The sequence below is a fragment of the Microtus ochrogaster genome, chromosome 6, assembly GCF_000317375.1.
Source record: "Microtus ochrogaster isolate Prairie Vole_2 chromosome 6, MicOch1.0, whole genome shotgun sequence".
NCBI lineage: Eukaryota > Metazoa > Chordata > Mammalia > Rodentia > Cricetidae > Microtus > Microtus ochrogaster.
The window spans coordinates 40,528,727-40,549,502 of NC_022013.1; the positions used below are offsets into that span (position 1 = coordinate 40,528,727).

The window sequence follows — 20,776 nt, forward strand, 5'->3', positions numbered from 1 at the left end:
ACCTCATGCACACTAAGAAGGTACTCTTACTTTTCCAGCTTCTGCCATCCCTCAGCCCCTCCCCCCTTCTTCCTTGCTCTTCCTCCTTCCTTTTGTTTTTTGGTTCCTACCTCCACATCCCACACGCAAGGATTACAGATATGTGCTTCTTCTACCCGATTACATAGTGCTGGGGCTTCATCTCAGGCACACTACCAGCTGAGCGCCAGCCCCGGCTGTCTGGCATACTCTCTCCTCCCACCTCACAGTGTGTGTTGTAATGTGTAACTGGCACTTTAGGAAATCGTGTAAGCCAGATGAAGGAATAAAAACTCACATTTGCATTTCAGATAAACAGAACAGATCTTTCTAATGTGGCAGGCAGTTCTTGTGTGTTAGAAGCTGTTGTATTGGGCATACTTACTAAAGAGTAAGTTTTTCTCTTAAATTCATGTTTAACTTTACAGGTTTTGTCTGCTTAGGGGTTGCTCTTTGCAGCTTCGGAAGGTCCCTGGGGCAGGGGTTAACTGTATAGGCCTCTCCTAGCAGTGGTGTTGGGCTCTGGGGTGGAGGCCAGATTAACAATTAGCCAGCATGACCTCACTCTGGAGGAATGTGCTCTTGCTAGGTATTAGCAAAGGTTTAAGCTCTGGGGAGCCATTGTCAGGAGTTTGTCAGTGACGTCATTAGCTGAAGGAGCCAGCTTCAGGCCTCGGGAGAAGCCCTGAAGCTAGGACTCCGGTTTTGGTAATAAATGGGCATGGAGTTTCACAGGTGGGATGTGGAGGAATTTATTAGATGAAGCCTGACAGAGCCTTCTGCTTGCATGCAGCCTCAGACAGATTTCTCGATTTCTGATGAACAACCAGAAGCTTTTACACCATTGGCCTGAGTCCCTGGAAACATTGGCTCATTGTGTGAACACTCCAGGAGCTACAAATAGTGTCAGGACTGTTTTTGCAGCTCTGAGTGGGGCCCTTAAGCTGGGAAGGCAGAAAGGCTGTTTTAAGGTAGATGTATGGAACGCCTGGGTCCTTGCCATTTCATCCAGTTCCTTTCTGTGGGAGGGCTCCTTGTGTGGGGTAGGGGCGAGTCCTCTGAATTTACATGTTTACAACATGCTCTTTACCTTGGGAGGTAGGTAAACTAGAACAAGGTTTAAATCACCCACCTTTCCCCTCTAACTCAGCTCTGTTTACCTTTTAAAGCAGAATGTGACTGGACACTTCCTTTCCATTCACAAGCCTTGCTTGCCCAGGGAAGCACATTTTGGTCTCAGTACTTTGGAAAACAGGTCACGAGGGAAATTACACTCTTTCCGTTTGTTCTTGTCTGGAGACAGGGTCTCTGTGTAGCACTGGCTGTCTTGGGATTTGCTATTTAGACCAAGCTGCTCTCAAACTCAGAGATGCACTTCCTCCTGCCTCCCAAATGCTAGGACTAAAGGTGTGTGCTTTGTAACTCTGGCTGGTGAGTAACTCAATGTGTGTACCGGCTTAGTCCTTAACTTGCAGTGGTTCTCCTCTGGAGTGCTAAGATTGCGGGTGTACTGGTTGGTTGGTTTTGTTTTCCTGTGTCTGTATGCATGCACCCACATGCAACTCACACAGCCATTCACATATATGTGGACATACATGTGTGTCATAGCCACAGACCAAAGGATGATTTGTGGACTCAGTTCTCTCCCGCTTTTTACATGGGTTCCAGGGCTTGAACTCAAGTCACCAGGCTTCTGCAACAAGTATGTTTACCTACTGAGTCATCCCGTTGGCCCCCTTCCCTGCTTCTTAGAGGACTTGCTGTGCAGGAGCGAACTGTCAAGAAAGGGAATCTTATGGAGATCAAATGCTGACTGTGATGACCACAGCCAATTAATTTTATTTGAAAAATTCTCCTAAAATATTACAAAAATGTATTGGCTACTCCTGGTGGTCAACTTGACTACACCTGGAATTAGCCAAAATTCAGACATGGGGAACACACCAGTGAGGGAATTTTTTTCTTAATTAATTCCCCTACATGGAAGCACCTCCTTGATGGAGTTTTATAGTACCAGAACGAAGATAGTCATAAATCAAGGCAGTTTTAAAATTTATTGGTGAATACATCAGAAAGGTGGTCCCGGCAAGATGGGCGGGACGGGTGGGGGGCCTAAGGCTCTGGACCTGCAGTATCCCAGCCTCTCCACATCACTTTAGCGTGATCATCCAGCCAGTCTTTGAGGATCCGGCTTCTTTCAGGAATTCTCATTCTCAAGCTCCTCCTCCCAAATGTTGTACAACCTCCGTAACAGGGGAACCGAGGGTGTGAGTATCTGAGCCTACAGGGGAACGTTCTCATTCAAACTCCACCACTGGGCAGTTATTTAATGTGGTAACTCCAGGAAGAGGACCACAAACAAGCTCAGTGAGCCTCCACCCCACCCCCATAGGCGGAGGCCCTGGCCAGGGTCTGGCGTTCTCTCCCCAACCCTCCACTCCTAGCATTGCCTTATCACGGTTTCAGCCCCGGTCTCTGCTCCCAGGTGGTCAGACAAGTTCCTATTCTGGTTGACAGCAGGCTTTAGCCTTTTCCTTCTCCCAGCGTGAGACTCCTGGGGAAATTCCAACTCCTTGGGGACCTTTCTTTCCGGAGACTGATGGCCAAAGGGAGGAGCACAAATAACCCCTGTAGAATGCCTTCCTTCTTGCCTGGATGGTTCCAGGTGGAGGGTTTGAACTTTTCCCTTTCCACGTGGTTTGATAATCTGGTCCCCATCTGAGGGATTCCTCTTTGTACTGACTTCAGCAGTGGCCTAGATCCATGTGGCCCCTCCCTGCTTCCTCCTCCTTGGCAGATCCATGGAGACCCTCCCTACTTCCTCCTCCTTGGCCAGGCCTGGATCCATGGGGACCCTCCCTGCTTCCTCCTTCATGCCAATATGTTACCTACTTATTTTGACATCAGAAGCTCTAAAACAAGTCCAGGAAGGAGGAGGCTGGTTTGGGCCTGAACTTCAATCATTGCTTGTTTCTTAAGAATGGCAGTTTGTAGTTCAGCATCGTGGTACATACCTTTAATCACAGCTCTCAGGAGATGAAGGCAGTAGCATAGCAACCAGAACAGCCAGAGTGGCATAGTGAGAACCTGGGGAAGGGGGGCACACAACACTGTGCATTGAACAGTAAGTTGCTTCAGGAGTTGGTAATCACCAGAACCTATAAACACTGGTGAGGGTGTGCAAAGGATGTGTTTTCCTCTAAGACTTCTAGATTGGCATAACCAAGTTGACAGGGTTATGCTGTCTTTATTATCACAGAAACATCATAGATTTGAGAAAGTTGCTGTTCCTTGTTGCCCGGGTTCCGTCTTTAATGATTTTTCTGCCCCTCTCCCCACTGTGTATAAAATGATGTCCACTTCCCAGAATCCGAGGGTGTTTGGAAGACGTGCTTGAAGAACAGGAAGAGAATTTAAAGCAGAATTCCCCTAAATGCAGAGTGTTAGTCCCCTCAAGACAAACTGTTATAAAGTTCCCAGGCCAGCAGTGGCTCAGTTGGTCAAGAGCTTGGTGAATAATCGTGCAGCTCTGAGCTCAAAGCCCAGCACCCACATTTAAAGAGCTGAGTGCAGCTAAGTGCCTCTGTAACTCCAGATCTAGGGCAGATCTAGGGGTCTGGGGTAGACAGAGACAGGTGACTTTGTGGTCCAACTGGGTTAGTTAAATCAGTGGATGCCAGGTTCAGTGATAAACTCCATCTCAAAACGTAAGATTAGAGATGGAGAACAAATGAGGGAGACACACCCAATGTCTTGTGCCCTCCATTTATAAGTGCAACACACATACAAATGGTTAGGTGCCCTCTGCAATATGTGCAATACACACAGACACACACACACACACACACGCAAACTGTTAGGTTCCCTCCATAATACGTGCAACACACACACACTCTTTGGTGCCCTCCGTATATACGTGCAACACACACACAAACTCTTAAGTGTCCCATTTGCCATGGTAAAAATAAAACGGCTCCCCAAGTGGCCCACAGGCCATGAGGGGCTGCAGATCCCAGTCAGGGAGCCCCGCTGCACGTGAGAGACCTCAGCGGGTCAGCCAGTCCCATGAGAAGCTGGTGAGAGACAGAGACCTATTATTAGGCAAGACATGCAGAGTGAGGTTGGATATTTATTTAGTGGGTTGTGGTGGGGAGGGACAGGGGAGAAGACCAGAAAGAGAGAAAGAGAGTAGGGGGAAGAGAAGAAGGGAGGGAGGGGGAAGGGGAGAAGTGGGGAGAAGGGAGAGAGGAAGAAGGAAGGAGCTCAGGCCAGAAGCTGAAGGAAGATCTGCTTGTCTCAGTGGAGAGGGATGGGAGTGGGTGAGGCTTGTCTCTTAAATAGGCAGGATAGACCATTGCACCACTGGCTTCAAAGTTAGTGTGAATTACCAGAATTAGTCCAGTCTGGACTAAGCCCAGACTGTCATCTTGAGACATAGTCAGTCTCCTTTTGGGGTTTAGGACCTAATACACACACATATGCACACACACACACACACAAGCACATACACTTGCACACACACCCTAAATACGCCCTAGTCCAATAACATCTCAGAATTGAGTATGACATCCTAGTCATTTCTTGGAGATTGTCAGTATGAATTTGTGTGTTGAAGTTCTGAGGAGCCCAGTAGCAGTGGAATTGTTTGGAGCTGGATATTTTAGTACCTGCCTCAGGGTTTGATTGAGTTTAGAAGTATGCAATGTAACAAGACTCAAAAAACAAAAAATTAGCCAAATATGGTTATGCATGCTTGTAATTCCAGCATTAGGAGAACTAAGGCAAGACGGTCATGAGTCTAAAACTAGCTTGAACTACAGAGGGTGGCAGTTATCAACCCCTGGTTCACAGTCCCCAAGGGGTCACATCAGATACTTATATTACAATTTATAACAGTAATAAAATTACAGTTATAAAGTAGCAACAAAAATAATGTTTGGTTGAGGGACACTACAACATGATTCTATTAAAGAACCAGCGTTAGGAAGGTTGAAAAACCACTAACACAGGGGAATCTATTGGGAAACAAAAGAAAGTTGTTTAGTGTGTTACTAATGCTACTTAGCCAAAAATACTCCATGTCCCCACTACCCCCACCCAGCCCCTCTTTTTGGTCTTGACAAACTGGTGGATGGATGTCTGATGTGATCTCTTCTAAGACATGGTACTCAAGATGATACGGTTAAGCGACTAACCTTTGACAGTTAGAACTAGTATTTTCATGAGTGTTTTAAAAATGTAACTAGTGTTTTAAATCTGTAATTTCATGGGCATCGTCACTTAAGGAATGTGAAGCAGGGATGAGCTGAATTAAAGAAAATGCTGATCAGTGATCCGGGTGGTGGAAGGCTGGGACCAGGTTTAAGTGTGGTCTGGAAACACTGGGCAGTGCTCCTGGAGCCAAGTGTAGGCTGGACAGTTCCAGCCATGCTTTCCGGGCTAGAGGCAGCTTCTGATCCACACAGGCCATAGAGGAAGAACTGGCAATGAAAAGATTTGGCTCAGACCAACTCTTCCTGCAGTCCAGCAGCAGCTGGTGGCTGGGCTAACGCTGTGGAGATTAATTGTGTGTCACTCGCTTGCTCTGAACTTTGGACAGCGTGCCTAAGGAATGTTAGATGGAGTTCCCCCGTTTAGCAGTGAATCTGATTTGCTGTGTTTGGTCTGTTTATCTAGTTGCCAAGATCGTTTGTCAGGAGACAGAATTCAAGGGCACAATAATAAATATCTTTTAAGAGGGTGATGTAACCCTTAACATTTTTTTTAAATCCTTTTTTAGTCTTTGAGGCATTTGTGACAACTTTGTCATACATTCGTCTCTTCCTTTGTGTGCCTGTTCGGTTCTCCAGGGAAGGATGGTCAACAGCAGACTTTGGAGTCAGTGACCTAAATTCAGACCCCTGCTTCACTTCTGGGAGCTGTACTTTGGACTGAATTTACTCCTATTAATCTTTAAATGGCGCTTACAGTGGTATCTATCTCACAGCAGTTGTGAGGACTCAAGGAGGTAATTGCACTAAGTCAGGTTGGTTTCTGAATCTTGCAAGATTGCTTGTGATGTCAGGGAAAGAGTCATGAAGTTAAATTTTGTTGCTGTTGTCCTGAAAACTGCGCCCAGAGGCAGCCAGATGACTGTCTTCCTGCTGTGTGATCTCAGCAGAGTCCCTACTCCCTCAAGCTGTTTGGAAAGGACAGAGGCTACCTCAGAGGCTTGGGTGCCTGCGGGTCCAGGAGGGATGATGAGTGTCTGCTGAGACATGAGGCATCTGCCTTTTCACTGTGAGAAAGGTGAGGGAGGGAACATCTCAGAAAAACTATTGAGCAAAACTGCAAAGTTTTCTTTTTGATCTTCCGTGAAAATCCTAGGAGAAACCTACGGCACAGGGCCTCTCTGTGCCTCTCCACCCAAACTGCTCAGTTCATAAGCAGCTCTGTCTCTTCAGGACTGGGCCTGTAAGCAAATGACCTGAGCTGTTGCTCACCCAAGTGCTCCCTTCCACTAGCATACAAGCCTACCAAACCCACTGCTCTTATCACTAGATAAAGCCCCTTGCCTGTTAATTTCCCCGCATTCCTGGAATCCTACAGAACCTGCTAGAAATTTTATTTAAAAGTTTCCTTTTATTTTTCAAGACAGGGTTTCCCAGTAACGGCTCTGGCTGACTGGGAACTCGCTTTGTAGATCAGTTTGGCCTGGAACTCACAGAGATCCGCCTGCTTCTCTCTACCTCCTAAGTAGAAAGCGTGTGCCACCACCACCTGGTAAAAAGTTTCTTACTATATGTTTTGGTACTATGTGTAAAAATTTACTTCTAAAAAGAATGACTGTAATTTTAAAATTAAAAAGAAATACTAGCCAGGTGATGGCAGCAGCACACACACCTTTAATCCCAGCAGAGGCTGGTGGATCTCTGAATTCAAGAGCAGCCTGGTTTACCGAGTGAGTCCCAGGACAGCCAGAGTTACACAAAGAAATCCTGTCCCGAAACAAAACAAATAAATAAATAAAAATGAAAATTAAAAATACAAGCAATGTGTGTGTGTGTTATGATTCTGTGGGAGAGGGACCTTGGTGGGAGGAAGCCAAATACGCCATGCATGCAGAGCTTGAGTGGGGAGATTTTTTTGAGAAAAGGGAATGGGGAGGAAAGAGAAAGGGAGAGACAGAGACAGAGAAAGAGACCTGTTTGCCTCTTCAGAAGAAGGAGGGGAGGGGGAGCGGGAATGGGCGGAGCTTGTCTCTTAAAGGGATCTTTTGCTTTTGCACCAGTCTACACACTGTAGTGTGACATAGCAGTCATAGGACCCTAGGCTGGCCAGGCTACTGCCTGAGTGCATTCTGCCAGATGACAGGGACCATCATAATGCCTGAGTCCTAACAATATGAAAGCATGTATCAACAATGACACACAAAAGTCCTTCTTTGCTGTCATCTTTTTAGTCTTCTTGCTAGAGTCAGAGAGGACAGTTGAGTGCAGGTTCTTGTTTCCTTCACTTTCTTAATCCACAATCAGTGCTTGCCCCTGTAGGAGGAACAAGCAGATCTTTTGTATTCTTTTTACAGCAACCTGCTACTCTCCTGTTTGTACAATTTCTTTAACTGCTTGTTGACTGTGGGGTTTAAATTGTACTGATATATTAGGCTGATTTAATCATTTTTAATACCTCCTCATCCACCTCAAATTAGACCAGAAACCAAAACAAAACAAAAATCTTGCTCAGGAACTTTCTTCAACACTTTGTGCTTCGAATTGAATTTAGGGAACCTGAATTTAATTTTCTCTCATGCATGGGACCATTCTGCAATCTGCTGGTAGGGTCAGGGTGGCCTGCAGAATTTAGCAAACCAGCAGTTCACTCAGCAGCTCACCGAGCAAAGAGCATCTTGATTCTGTCAGCTTTCATCCAAGGTCCTGATGGGTCCCACTCTGTGGTTGTTAGCAGATGGAATGTTCTGTGTGGAAGGCGGAGTTCTGGAGCCCTCAGTGGTGAGCAGTCTGTACACACTAAGCCTTTCTCACGGTGCTAGCGGCACACTCTCCGTTCCTATACTTGTGTGTGTTGACATTTTTACATTGGTAATGATCGTATTCACCATAGTCTGTGGATGTGACGAAACTGTCATGGAGAGTTCGCTGCCTGCTTTATTGGTGTCACACCCACTTGATAGGGTGAGTCCAGGTGTGAGGAAGTGGCCCCCTCTTAGCCCCATAGCTAGCAGGTTTCTGCATTTAGGGATGACTCGGGCTTTCCTAACCCCCAAGGCAGGGCATGTCAGCTTCCAGCTGTCCAGTCCCTGACCAATCTTTTTTCATCATTAGGTTACTGATTTCATTAAATGATCCATTCTTCTTTCTTTGAGTAGACACAGACAGGCAGACAGATAGACAAATACACACATGCACATACACACATACACACACCACCACCACCACCACCACCACCACCACCACCCCATGCTTTTTTCCCTAAAAATGTTGGAAACAGGCATTCTACCTGCAACGAGGCAGCCAATCTCTTTGTGAGATGTGTTCAGAGGCCTTCTTGTATCACTAGGGATCAAAAAGACTTAAACTACAAGTACTAGCTGTCGATTAAGCTATATCATGACTTAGTATCCCGTGCCGTCCCAAATGTGTCCATGTTGGGAAACAGGAAAAAATGCTGTCATCTCTGCTGTGAATTTCTTTCCTCCGACTTCATCCTCGCTCTGATGGTGATGTTGGGAGCCAGCTGGTATAAATTCTTTCAAATTTCCCTCAGCTTTATTCCTATTCTCCACTTTAAATTGGAAGTTTTGTTCCATTTATTATTTCATAATCTTTGGGCAGCCTGCCATCTCTAATAGGCTTCTATGACTTGTAACATGAGCTGGGTTATTTGAAGGAAATGCAAACCAAAGAAGCCACCTTGATCTGATTTTGTAACTAGGTTCAACGTTTACAAGTTTGTAATTGAATACCCATCCTGTTCACCATTATTTTTTCTAGCTTCTATTCTGATTTATTTATGTGTGTGTGTGTGTGTGTGTGTGATATGTATGTATGTGTATTAATCATAGTGTAGTATGGGGACTCAAAAGCCAAAAATTATCATCTTTCTACCTTGACTGGTTCTTCACTGTATTATCCAGTATACGCCATTCTCTTCATGGACTATTTTGGAGCAAGGTTAATCTATATTGAAATAGACCCACCTGTAACAAAAAGGCTTAGGTGGACGTGTGGTGGTGGGGATGAACTAATGGACAGATGGACAATAACATCAGGAGCACCACTGGAAAAGAATGAAAATGTGCTTGTTGTTATCGATCTTTAGGGAGACAGGGCACCTGATTCTGTTTTGCTTTTTGTTTTTTTTTCCAATGGTCAGGTCACAACAGGAGGTAGTACAAGGCTCTGGCTCGCAGTCAGGGACATATCCACCCATTATGCAGGACTAGAGTAGTGGCATACTTTACTTTTTCTCACTGTCTGTTAGGGACAGCTACACTGTTAAAAGTCCAGAGAGGCTGAGAGAACCATTTTTCTGGAAGTCACATGCCTAGGATCAAGAAGGGGAGGAAGGATTTTAATGCCCTTTGCCACAGATACTTTCCAGCATCAGAGCCATGGTTCTAAGTCTCTGCCTTGTCTAGTGTTTTGTTGGTTTGAGGCTCTGGGAAGATGCCAAAGTACAGATAGGAGTGAAGCCACCTGGCCCCTCTTAATCCTACCTAGGGAGCCCCTGGAGCAGTTCACCTGCAGTGTGAGGAGAAGAGCCGTATATAGTATATCAGAAATATGACCCTGACCAAGATGGATCTTCTTTCACCGAGACTCGGTGTAGATAGGCTTCATCCTGCTAAATTTTCACTGAGGGACTGAAGCAAGTTGTGTGTTGCTCCCTTTGGATTCCAGGTGTCGTGTTTGAACATCTGAAGACTCCAACTCAGGAATGGTTTGTGGGGCTTCCATATAAGTCAGCCTCACAATACCAGTGAGCCCCAGGTCCTGCTATCTCTGGCTCCTCAGCCCAGGAGAACTGTACAGTTCAGGATGATCAGGATGATCTGGGAGCAGTCTTATACAGGAAATGCAGGCTCACCAGCAACTGAGGCAAACAACAACAGGAAGACCTCTGCTCTGAGCAAGGCATAGTAACAGCAGCAGCGCTTCATGAAAACTGGCTGTGGAGTTGTTGAGAGGCACTGCTATTTATTACAGCGGGGGTTCCCCCCCACCCCGCGGGGGCTGGGCTTGTATGTCAGCATCATCTCTTTTTCCAGGTGTGGGAACTGAAGTGTAGGGAGAAGAGGTGATGGAGCCGAGAATATTCCTAGAACCTGTCCTTCCTGGGCTCTCCCTGACCTTCCCTCTAGGCTTAGCTGAGGAGATGGGGAGTTCCAGGCCAGGAAAGTTGGGGACCACCAACAAGGCACCTTAATTAAAATCAGGACAGCCAAACAGGGGTGAGCACCTGGCCCAGATGGTCTGCCCGGAATACCAAGTTCCTTTTGCAAGATTCAGTTCCTTGCTAGTCTCTGGGACGTCTGTTGGGAAAGGAGCTTCTCAGGCCATGTGGGTCTTTTACTGCTCAGCCCACTGGTGTCTTGCTTAATGGAGATCTCAACTCTTTTCCCCAGATTGACAGTAATGTGGTAGTCAGGAGGAGAGAAGCCTTGGAGGTTCTGGCCCTCCTAATGAATGGCTTGGCTCAGAGAGGTGATAGTTGGACAGTTTAACTGCATTTAAATCCACCAAGCCCTTTACTTTTTTTCTCTGCATAGAAATGACAATTGGAATATGTTTCTGTCTCTGAGAAAGAATGTTTGTCACGGTAGGGAAAGAGTAGGTAAATTAATGCAGGCGGGGAAGGAGGAAAACTTATTAACACCTGCTGTGTTCCAGACAGCACACTCAACTCTTGGCGTTCTCTGGTCTCACACCTCACACCATACCCTATGGAGTTGTTGAATATAATGATTCCTGTTTGTCAGATGAGGAAAATAAAGCTCAGAGAAGTGCTGCCTTATCCAGAGAGAAGAATCTAGTTGGACTGATGGTTCCACAGCTGATTCTCTGCTGTTCGCTTTTTAGCCCGTATATATTTATTGTAGTAAGCAGTGGATTTTGGTGTTTTTGTTCACATGTATCGGGTGCTCTGACCGTATTCACTCCTGGTTACCTTTTCTCACCCTTTTCTCTGCTAGTTCTCCTCATGTGCTTGTGTGTGTGTGTACATGCATGTTTGTACATACTCCCGAGCTTCCATATAGAAATATGGAAATATTTTTCTTTTTACTCAATATATTTGTTGAGTTTTATCTATTTTTCTACAAATAGCACAATTTGTTTTTTATTCTTTATAGCTGTGTATATATTCTACATTGTATACATGTGCGTGCACACACACACACACGGATGCACACACCACTTTTCCATCAGTGGAGATCTAAGATGGTTTTGTAACTCCGCCATACAGCAGCACACGTGGATGGACAGGTATCTCTGGTAAGGCTGTGTATCCAGGAATGAATGGTACAGCTTAATCATATGGTAAGTTGACTTTTAACTTTTAGTTTTTTTGGGACAGGGTTTTATTATGTAACAGCCTTGCCTGTCCTAGAACTCACTCTGTAGAGTAAGCTAGCCTCAAACTCTGAGATCCACCTGCCTCTGCCTCCCAAGTGTTAGGATTAAAGTCACGTACCACCACCATCAGCCTGGCACAAGGAAGGCACCTTCTATAGTGGCTGCTGTAGTGTATTTTCCCACCAACATTTTGTAAGGTGCCTTCCTCCCCTCCTCCACCTTGCCTGTGTTTGTTGTTTTTATGTGGGTGTGTTTGCCTGCACCTATGCAAGTGTGCCCTGTGCATGCAATACCCTTGGAGGTTAGAAGAGGGCACCAGATCCCAGGAGCAAGTTGGAGACAGCCATGTGGATGCTGATATCCAAGCCCCCTTCCTCTGCAAGAGCAGAAAGTGCCTTAACCACCTTAACCATTGAGCTGTCTCTCAGACCCTTGTTTGTTTTTTGTTTCGTTTTGTTTTTAATGTTAGCCGTTCTGACAGAAGCAGCGAATTTCAGTGCAGCTCTGTCTTGCATTTTCCCAGTGGCTAAGCACGTAGAGCATACTTTCATGTATTAACTGTCTGTACTTCAGGCTCTGAGCCACACTGGCTCTTAGCAGGTAACAGTTGCTCAGTGGACAGAGAGCAGAGAATGTGGAACTTTCTGTTTCTGTGGCCCTGGTGACATTCTTCGCTTCTTAATTTCTGGTGTCACTTCTTGCCTGTTTATGGCCCTGTAGCCAGCCATTTTGTGGCCAAAGGATGGCCTATTGTTCTCATTCAGAAGAGTAAAACTATGGAATGTTCTCCACCCACGTCTGTTCTCCAGGCTCACTAACTACCCCTTACCTTGGTTAATCATTAGCAGCCAGGAACTCCCAAGATGTGCCAGGATAGCACTAGATGCACAAAATACGGAACATAGTTGTACGGGTCTAAGCCTCGTTGATGAGAGCTGAGAGAGGTGAAAGTTACCACAGCATTGACTCTTGGAGAACTGGCCCTTCAAGGAGGTTTTCAAAGTTGCTTCTGCAGAATGCTTAAAATATCTGGTACTCACCTCATAATTGACCCCATTCCACATACAAATGCTTCTTAACAAGGACTAGAGAACTGATATAAAAATATTCCATCTTAGAATTTATAGTAGTTTAAATTGACTTTCTAGCTATTGAAAAAAGAAAAGGGCCAATGCTGTCATTTAAAAGTAACTAGACAATTGTAGGTAGTTTGAGAAAGTGTGTGGCTTGGGGGCAGTGTTGTCAATTGCCAGGGTAGTTATGTGGGAGCTATGATTGGTCAGATTTGGGGAGGAGAAATCCATGGCCAGGTTCCAGTCCAAGCAGAGTGTGGGAGATTGGGCAGACTTGCTGGGCGCCGGTTTGTTTCGTTGATGAAAGCTAGTGGCCCTCCAGCCTCTTACTCTGGGGATGCTTTGGTCCACTCTGGTCTTTTCCTCCTCTTGTGTGTCAGAATGAGCACTACACAGCACACAAGGCCCATAGCAATAGCCAGACATGCACACTGGGATGCCCTGTAACATTTCCTTCTCAAGGCCTAGGAAGTCTCCTGTTTCCTGTGGATGGGAACTGGGGAGGTCTTTTGGGCAAGTCTCCATCTTTTTATTGTTCTAAGAGCTGGGCTAAACATTTGAGCCTTTACCTGTCAAAACTCACTTTTGGAATGAAGCCTGTCCTCCCTCCAGCTTCTTAGACTAGCAGAATGAAGGTATCATGTATCCCAGGAAGGCCATAAAGGGGGCTTTCCTGTTAGGACACCCACCTTGAACTCATTGGAAACAGAAGTTTTAAGCATTGTATATTTTATAAATTTGGCTCAGACTTTGACTGGATCTGCTTGAAAAAGACTTTGCTTTTCTCCTTTAAAGCAACATATGTAACCTGTATAGAAATAGAGCTATCTGACTTCAAGTTATGAGATAATTTTGCCCGTGCAGTTAGGCATACACGTGTTTTGAGACAGTGTCTTGCTTGCTTTGTAACCCAGGCTGAGCATGAACTCACTGACTTTGAATTCCTGAGGATCCTCCCGCCTTGGTCTTTCTAGTGCTGAGCTTACAAATGTGTACTCCCACACCCAGATGGGATTTGTCCTTTTTTCTTATGCTAAAGATTGAACCCAGGAGGGCCTTGTGCTTAGGCAGGCTGCAAGTCTCCTTCTGAAAAGCATTTGTTTCACACACACCTCAGGGAAGTTTGAGTTTTACAGACTTATGCCTGTGGTGGAGTGAGGCTTCTTAACCCTCACAGTGCAAGAGGTTATTGATGTCTCCAATGTGTTAAGCTGCTTCCACATTGTGTGCAGTTTGGTTTGTCTTTACTGTTCAGGTGCCTCAAGGTGGGACAATCGGCAGCTGAAGAATGCTCAGTGTCCCACTGTGGTCCTGCTGTGGGAGTAAAAGGCAGAGGGTCTGGTAGGCAGTCCTGATGTTGAAGGAAAGGATCCCGGCACACATGCGGTTGTGCGTGTAGCACCATCAGCATTGGCGTCTGTGAGAGTGTACTCCACAGGAAGACAGGGTGAAGGTTCTCGGAGGCAAAGAAACCAGAACATAAAGCAGTCCTGCAATGCAAGTCGGCTGTCATCGTGGAAGAGGCCAGCTTTGAACCTGAGTATGCCATGTTTGGTTGGGTGAATGTGACAAGCCTCAGGCCAACTGACTGGTACCTGTTTAGATTCTATGAGCTTAAGAAATTTGATTGGACAGCGGGCACCATCAGTTAGTTGAGACGAACAGAGGTACCCAACTAGAACTACGATGTAGAGACTGTTTAAATAGCGGTTTGTAGTAATAAGAGCGGCGGGGCTGCATCCCCAGCACCCCGGCCACCCACATGGCTAGCTTATGCCCCTAAATAATTACACGGATACTGTATTCTTTTAAACACTGCTTGGCCCATTTCTATCTAGCCTCTTCTAGGCTAACTCTCGCACCTGGACTAGCCCATTTCTAATAATCTTTGTAGCCCATGAGGTGGCTTACCAGGGAGATTCTAGCCTACGTCCATCCTGGGTCGGAGCTTCATCGCGTCTGCCTCAGAGAGCAGAGCTATGCGTCTGCCCAGGAGAGGGGAGCATGACGTCTCTGCTCCAGAGCAGAGCTGTCGAGTCTGAGCTCACTTCCTCTTCCTCCCAGCATTCTGTTCTGTTTACTCCTCCCACCTATGTTTTAACCTATGAGGGCCAGCCAAGCAGTTTCTTTCTTGCTTAATCAATGAAATCAACAGATTGATATATGACACTCCCACATCAGCGGTTGACCTTCACGGCTCTCAGAGATACCAGGAGAGGGAGGAGCTGCACATCTATTGGAATGTTCAAATATTTGCCAAGAGATGACACGCTGTAGAAACTGTACCAGAGGCTTGAAGGGGATCCCAAAACAGTTAACGACGTTTTCAACTTGGGTCTCAGTAGGATGACGGGTGATTTTTGATGATGTGGAAGGAGGGATAAAGATCAACTCTAAAGATAGTGTTTAAATTTTGATGGGTGCAGGGGGAAGGTGGGTGAACAGAGAGCCAGGCATGGTATTATATGCCCGTAATCTAGCACCTGGGAAGCAACAGGATAACCACAAATTTGAAGCCAGCTTAGACTACAGTACAAGAGTCAGCCTCAAAAAAGAAACAAAAATCAGGACACAACTGGCCAGGGTATTGACAAACTCTCTGAGTCAGGGATAGGATTGAGAAAGGAGCCCCGATTTAGGCTTGTCTACAGAGACTTTTCTGGTTGCATTAGCTTAACTATCTTCTGAATGAGTGATGTGTCTGAGCAGCAGAGATGAATGTGATTTATAAGTCAACATTGGTAAGACTGAAGGGGGGAAGTCAGCCTCTTAAATGTATAGATAGGAATATAAACAGAAACAAGTTTTTATAGGGAAAAGAGGACTCTGATATAATTGCTAGTAAAAAGAAACATTTAAACATTTGTGCAGAAAGATATAAAATCAGAACAGCAAACAAGGGACAGTAGTACAGATTGCACGCCATTATTATTTCTGGGACACACACACACACCTTTTATTGTCTGTATTTCTGAAGTGATTTATTTATATTTGAAGCTCTAAAGGAAACATCAATTTGGGATTCATTTTTATTATTTTAAAATGATGTAGCTGTGTCTGCACGTGAGTACAGACACCCTTTTAGCTGAGGCATGAGGTTTTGTAGCTGGAGCTGCGAGTTGTTGTGAGCCACACATGGATGCTACGAGCCAAAGTCAGGTTGTTAGAAAAGCAGTGTGTGCTCTTAATGGCTGAACATTTCTGCAGCCTTGGAAACATCCACTTTAATTGAAAGAAAAACAGCCAGAAACTTAGGTACAAAACAGTGGGGTAGGCCAACTGGGGAGAAACGGCACCATAGTAGTTACATTTACTGCAGGCTTGGAAGTGTTAAGTTACTTGTGAATTAATTTGCTTCAATGTGAAAGACTCCTCAGGTCATTTTTTTTATTATTTTATAACATTTTTGTATGAGAGAGAGAGACAGAGAGAGAATGTGTGTGTGTGTGTGTGTGTGTGTGTGTGTGTTTGTGTGTGTGTGTTTATGTGCTTAGAGAAGAGAGGAAAACCACTTTCATCATTGAAATCGTAGGCTTGGCAGCGAGCACCTTTACCCATTAAGCCCTCAGATCATTTCTTGGTGTCCACATGTGTGCAGCCCTCTCTTTGAATGTCTTCTACATTTGAAGAGGGAATTGTATCACAATCTTGAGTCTCCTGCCCAGGATCAGTTCTTCGTTTCAGCCGTCTTTCAGTGGAGAGGCAACCAAATCACCAACTCCTGGACAAAGAGCACTGGGGAATTCCATTTTGTTAATTTATGTCTCTTCATCAGTTTCTCTAGTAGTCAGAAGTTTTTCCTACATCTCCCATCATATTTAAATGTCAGTCCCAAGTATATCTTCTGCCTCCAAGCTTTTGACCACTTGCCATCTTGACATCCATTTGTGGATGCTGAATCAGGGGCTCATCTGTGGCAATGGTAGTTTGTTGTTGATCTATCTCATCTGCCGGACTTCAAACATGGACTTCTCTAAAATTTAATATTTCTTTGTTTGGAGAATTTTAAGCATGCGGAAAAGTAGAGACAGTAATATAATGACCCAGGGCAGCAGTTAACAAACACGCTGGATTGCTGCTGGAGTCTTTCCATTTAAAGATGCTTTCAATCAGATCCTAGTACTACACCCTTTCACACTGAGGTATCTCAGTACGGTTCCCTGTGGACGAGGGTCCCATTAACTTTGTACAAAGAGCTGGACACACTTTTGTGTAACTCAGAGTGACCAAGCTGTTGTCTTGTCTTCCCAGATAGCAAAGCCATTGTCGACGGAAACCTGAAGCTCATCTTGGGCCTGGTATGGACTTTGATCCTTCATTACTCCATCTCCATGCCTGTATGGGAAGATGAAGGGGATGATGATGCCAAAAAGCAGACGCCAAAGCAGAGGCTGCTGGGATGGATTCAGAACAAGATCCCATACTTGCCCATCACCAACTTTAATCAGAACTGGCAAGATGGCAAAGCTCTGGGAGCCCTAGTAGACAGCTGTGCTCCAGGTAAGTGCCTGTAATTGCCTAAACCATCTCTCTAGGGTGGAGCGTGTAGGTCCCAAACCTGGATTTCTATGAGAAAGGTTGTTTGTGGTAACTGATGTGGTAACTGGTGTGGGCCTCCTGGTTTTGGTCCATTGTAAGACAGAGGATGAGCCACAAATGTTGTGTGTGCTCTTTCAAAGGTCTGTCCATACCTTTTTTGGCAGTGTATCCAGTCAGCTATTCAGATCACCAAAGAAGCCCCAGAGCCTGAATTTTGAGCAGGCTTTGGGGTTATAATCCAGATTCCAGTCCTATGTCTTCCCACATTGGTGCCTCGTTTCCAATTTGGCTTAAAGAAAACATGTGGCTCACTTCAGTGGCTTGGCATGGGAATCTAAAGTCTTCTGCTGAATGGAAAGTGACTGTTTTTATTAACTACTAGTTTGACTATATATGGCTTTCTTTGCCCCTTTCTCTCGGTATTGCTGCAGAATACTACTTGGTGTGAATCCAGTTAGAGCCTTTTCCAACCTGGATAGGCTCTTTCCTGAGTGGTTGAGTGGACACCAAGATGTAATTATCCTCACTAGAGGCTTGGATTGATGGGTAGAGTTTACTGGCTCACACACAGTAGAAAAGCTAGAACCAGTGTTTATATGCCACCCCCAAATTATTTTTATTAAAAAACCATACTTTGATAATTATATCTTCCATTTACTGAGTATTCTACGTGAGCTGGGCACATGAATACTGAGCAAAGTGACAAATCTCAGTGCACTCAAAGCAGAACTCACTGGTGTCAGGGAGAAAAGGCTGCATCAAAGCCTCATTCCTCCTTGACCGCCCACAAGCTTGAATCTTCCAAGACTAATTCAAAGAGTAGCATTAGGCCGTCAAGCTGGCTCAGTAGGTAAAGGCCCTTGCCATCAAGTCTCAATGACCCATGTTCAATCCCTGATACCCACATGGTAGAAGGAGAAAACTTATTTCTGGGCACCGTGGTATGTGCATGTATCTATACACTACACATACATAACAAATAAATAAATGCCATTTTTTAAAAGTGTCGTATTAGCTCATTTCCTAGTGCCCTCTTCCTTCCTTCTTCTACCCAAAGGCACAATTTATGCTAGCTCTTCTGAGTTTAAAGCAGAGAGCTTTACTTCTTGTACTTATTAGGGCCTTTTAAATGGCTCTAGGGTTGTGCATTTGGGCAACTGGAGTTTTGAATCACATAGGATGCTAGTTCAATCTTTGTTAGATATATCCAGGCATAGTATTAAAAGAATACCTTTCCTGTAGAAAGGCACCAAGCCCAAGAAGTTTTATAGGCCTTCTTTGTTTTAATAGACCTTGAAGCAATGGGTAGCCCCGTTCTTGCTGTCAGAACAGTGTCCTATAAGCGTGTCTTTGCTCAGGCTGAATAGTTTCCATGCTGACATGCTCTTAACTATCGTACTTTTTGCGCCTCAGATGTACAGTTATTAAGTTGGTGGAAATTGCTGAGTAAAAAGACTAAATGGTTGTGTTATCAGCACATGACTTCTTTTAATCTCTTTGTCAACTAATGTTAAAAGCACCCTTCCTGTGTCGCGAACAGGTCTGTGCCCAGACTGGGAATCCTGGGACCCACAGAGGCCAGTGGATAATGCGCGAGAAGCCATGCAGCAGGCTGACGACTGGCTGGGCGTTCCACAGGTATCTACATGCACACCGCCGTGTCCCAGGAGACAGCTCCCACCCACTAAGTTGTTGCTGGTAGTCTGGATGCCTTTCTGGGTCAGACCACAGTCTGACCTTCTTGGCATTCAAGCCTTTAAAGAACCTTGCCTCCAGCACTCTCCCACCATCCCTGTTAGTTCATAATGATAGGTTCGTGTGGACTTAGTAGCTTATAGATCATTCAGAAATCTTCACGTCACAAGCTGGTAATTCCTCCCCTACTTCCCTCTCTACTACTCTTCCTCTCACCTCCTGCCTGATGTCTTTCTATATAATCCGGGCTGACTTTGAACTCCTGATTTTGTCTCAGCCTCTGGAGTGCTGGGATTTCAGGTGTGTCTCACTGCAAATTTTCTGTTCTCTTGGTTCCAGATATTTTCAAGGTTATCTTTAAAACCAGCCAGCAAGCATGGTTCTTACTATTAGGATGAGTCATAAGGAGCTACCAAGTATTTGACTATTTTTTAAACCTATATAAAAGAAACATAATTTTAATTTGTATTTAGAACTTTCTTTTATTGTAAATCAAGATAATACTCATTAGTGGAAATTGCAGCAGAATTTGCATTTTCCATAATCTATCACAGTAATCACAAGGGGACTCAAGCTTTTGGTAAGTCAAAGATAGCCTCTAAATTGCTGCGTATCTTACTTGAAACCAATCTTTTCCTTGTAAAAATCTCCCTGAAAGAACCATGGCTCCCAGCATCAAAGCTATGATCAAAGAGAAGTTGTAGAAAAACCAGTCCTATGGGACAGAAGATCCTTCATTGTAGACTATGCTGAAGTGTGAGTCGGTGTTCAGAGTTGAGTTCAGTATATTCCATGGTTTCCCCTGGAGGTAGGAAAGCTGGCCTGTTTCTTTGCTTTGGTTTTGGAGTCATGTATCTGATACATGACGGTTCTCAGATCTGTCACCCCCAGGAAGTGCTGTATTGCGTTTCTCATCTCTCTTTTAATCTGATACCACCTCTTCGTGGTGCTCTGTGATGCTGGGTACTATAAAATTACTATAGTAGTTTTTGGAGAGAAATACCAAATCAATGCATATTTTGCTTTTAATGGATTGATTTGTAGATGACTATTTAAAACCTCTAGCTATTTTGTTCTTAGCTACTGGCCACAGTGCATTTTCTCGTTTCTTAATTGCATTTGGTTGATATGGCTCATGAGGTGTAGAGCCTTCTGCTGCTCTGAGGAGGTGTGGCTTACCACTGTGCATCCTCTCTGGGGACAAGAAAGATCTTGCAAGTTAGGGTTGGGTCAGGTAGTGAATCAAGGATGCTGATAACTTTAGAAAGGTTCCCTGTCCAACCTGGATCTAATATTAGCTCTAAACTGAGTGTCCAGAGAACCTTCCCCCAATATTTTATTTTATTTTTTATTGTGTGTGTGTAAAGGGGATCTTTCAGAGGCCAGAGGCATGGATTCCTAGAGCTGGAATTACAGACTGTTACAAGCTGCTGGGAACTGAAATTAGGGCCTCTGTAAGAGTGCTGTCCACTTCTTAAAAATCGAGCCGTCTCTCTAGTTCCCCTCCTCATTTTTAAAGGCTCCTAATATATTAAGACCACATGACTCCTATGTTGTCCCCTGCTGTCCTGCTTAGATTTTATTGTTGTTGTTGTTGTTGTTGTTTTGGGAGCCAGAGTTTCTCTGTATAGCTCTCGCTGCCCAGGTACTCCCTCTGTAGACCAGGCTGGCCCAGAGATCCTCCTGCCTCTGCCTCCAGAGTGCTGGAATTAAAGGCGTGTGCCACTGCCGTCATACTACTTGTTTGTGTTTTGAGCCAAAACTTCACCATAAATCACAGGCTAACCTCAAACTTGCCATCTTCCTGTTCAGCCTCCCGAGTGCTGAGGTTATAGGTATGTGCTGACTTTCTCACTGGTTTTCTTTATTCATATATAT

The 20,776-nt window shown here is 44.9% G+C and overlaps 1 protein-coding gene across 4 annotated transcripts in view; it reads left to right on the forward strand.

Moving 5' to 3' along the window:
• The window catches only part of Flnb (filamin B), a 140,377-nt gene that overhangs the window by 28,163 nt on the left and 91,438 nt on the right, over positions 1-20,776 (forward strand). For 3 of the 4 annotated variants that reach the window (XM_026779876.1, XM_026779877.1, XM_026779878.1), the window contains exon 1: positions 18,778-18,841. Coding sequence is in view for 1 of the 4 variants with exons in the window: in XM_013346838.1 (XP_013202292.1) it covers positions 16,916-17,164; positions 18,744-18,894; positions 20,137-20,207 (471 nt within the window). In the remaining 3 variants the exon portion in view is untranslated. Of the gene's footprint in view, positions 1-16,915; positions 17,165-18,743; positions 18,895-20,136; positions 20,208-20,776 lie in introns of those variants that run through there. The other variant, XM_013346838.1, reaches the window with a different exon arrangement.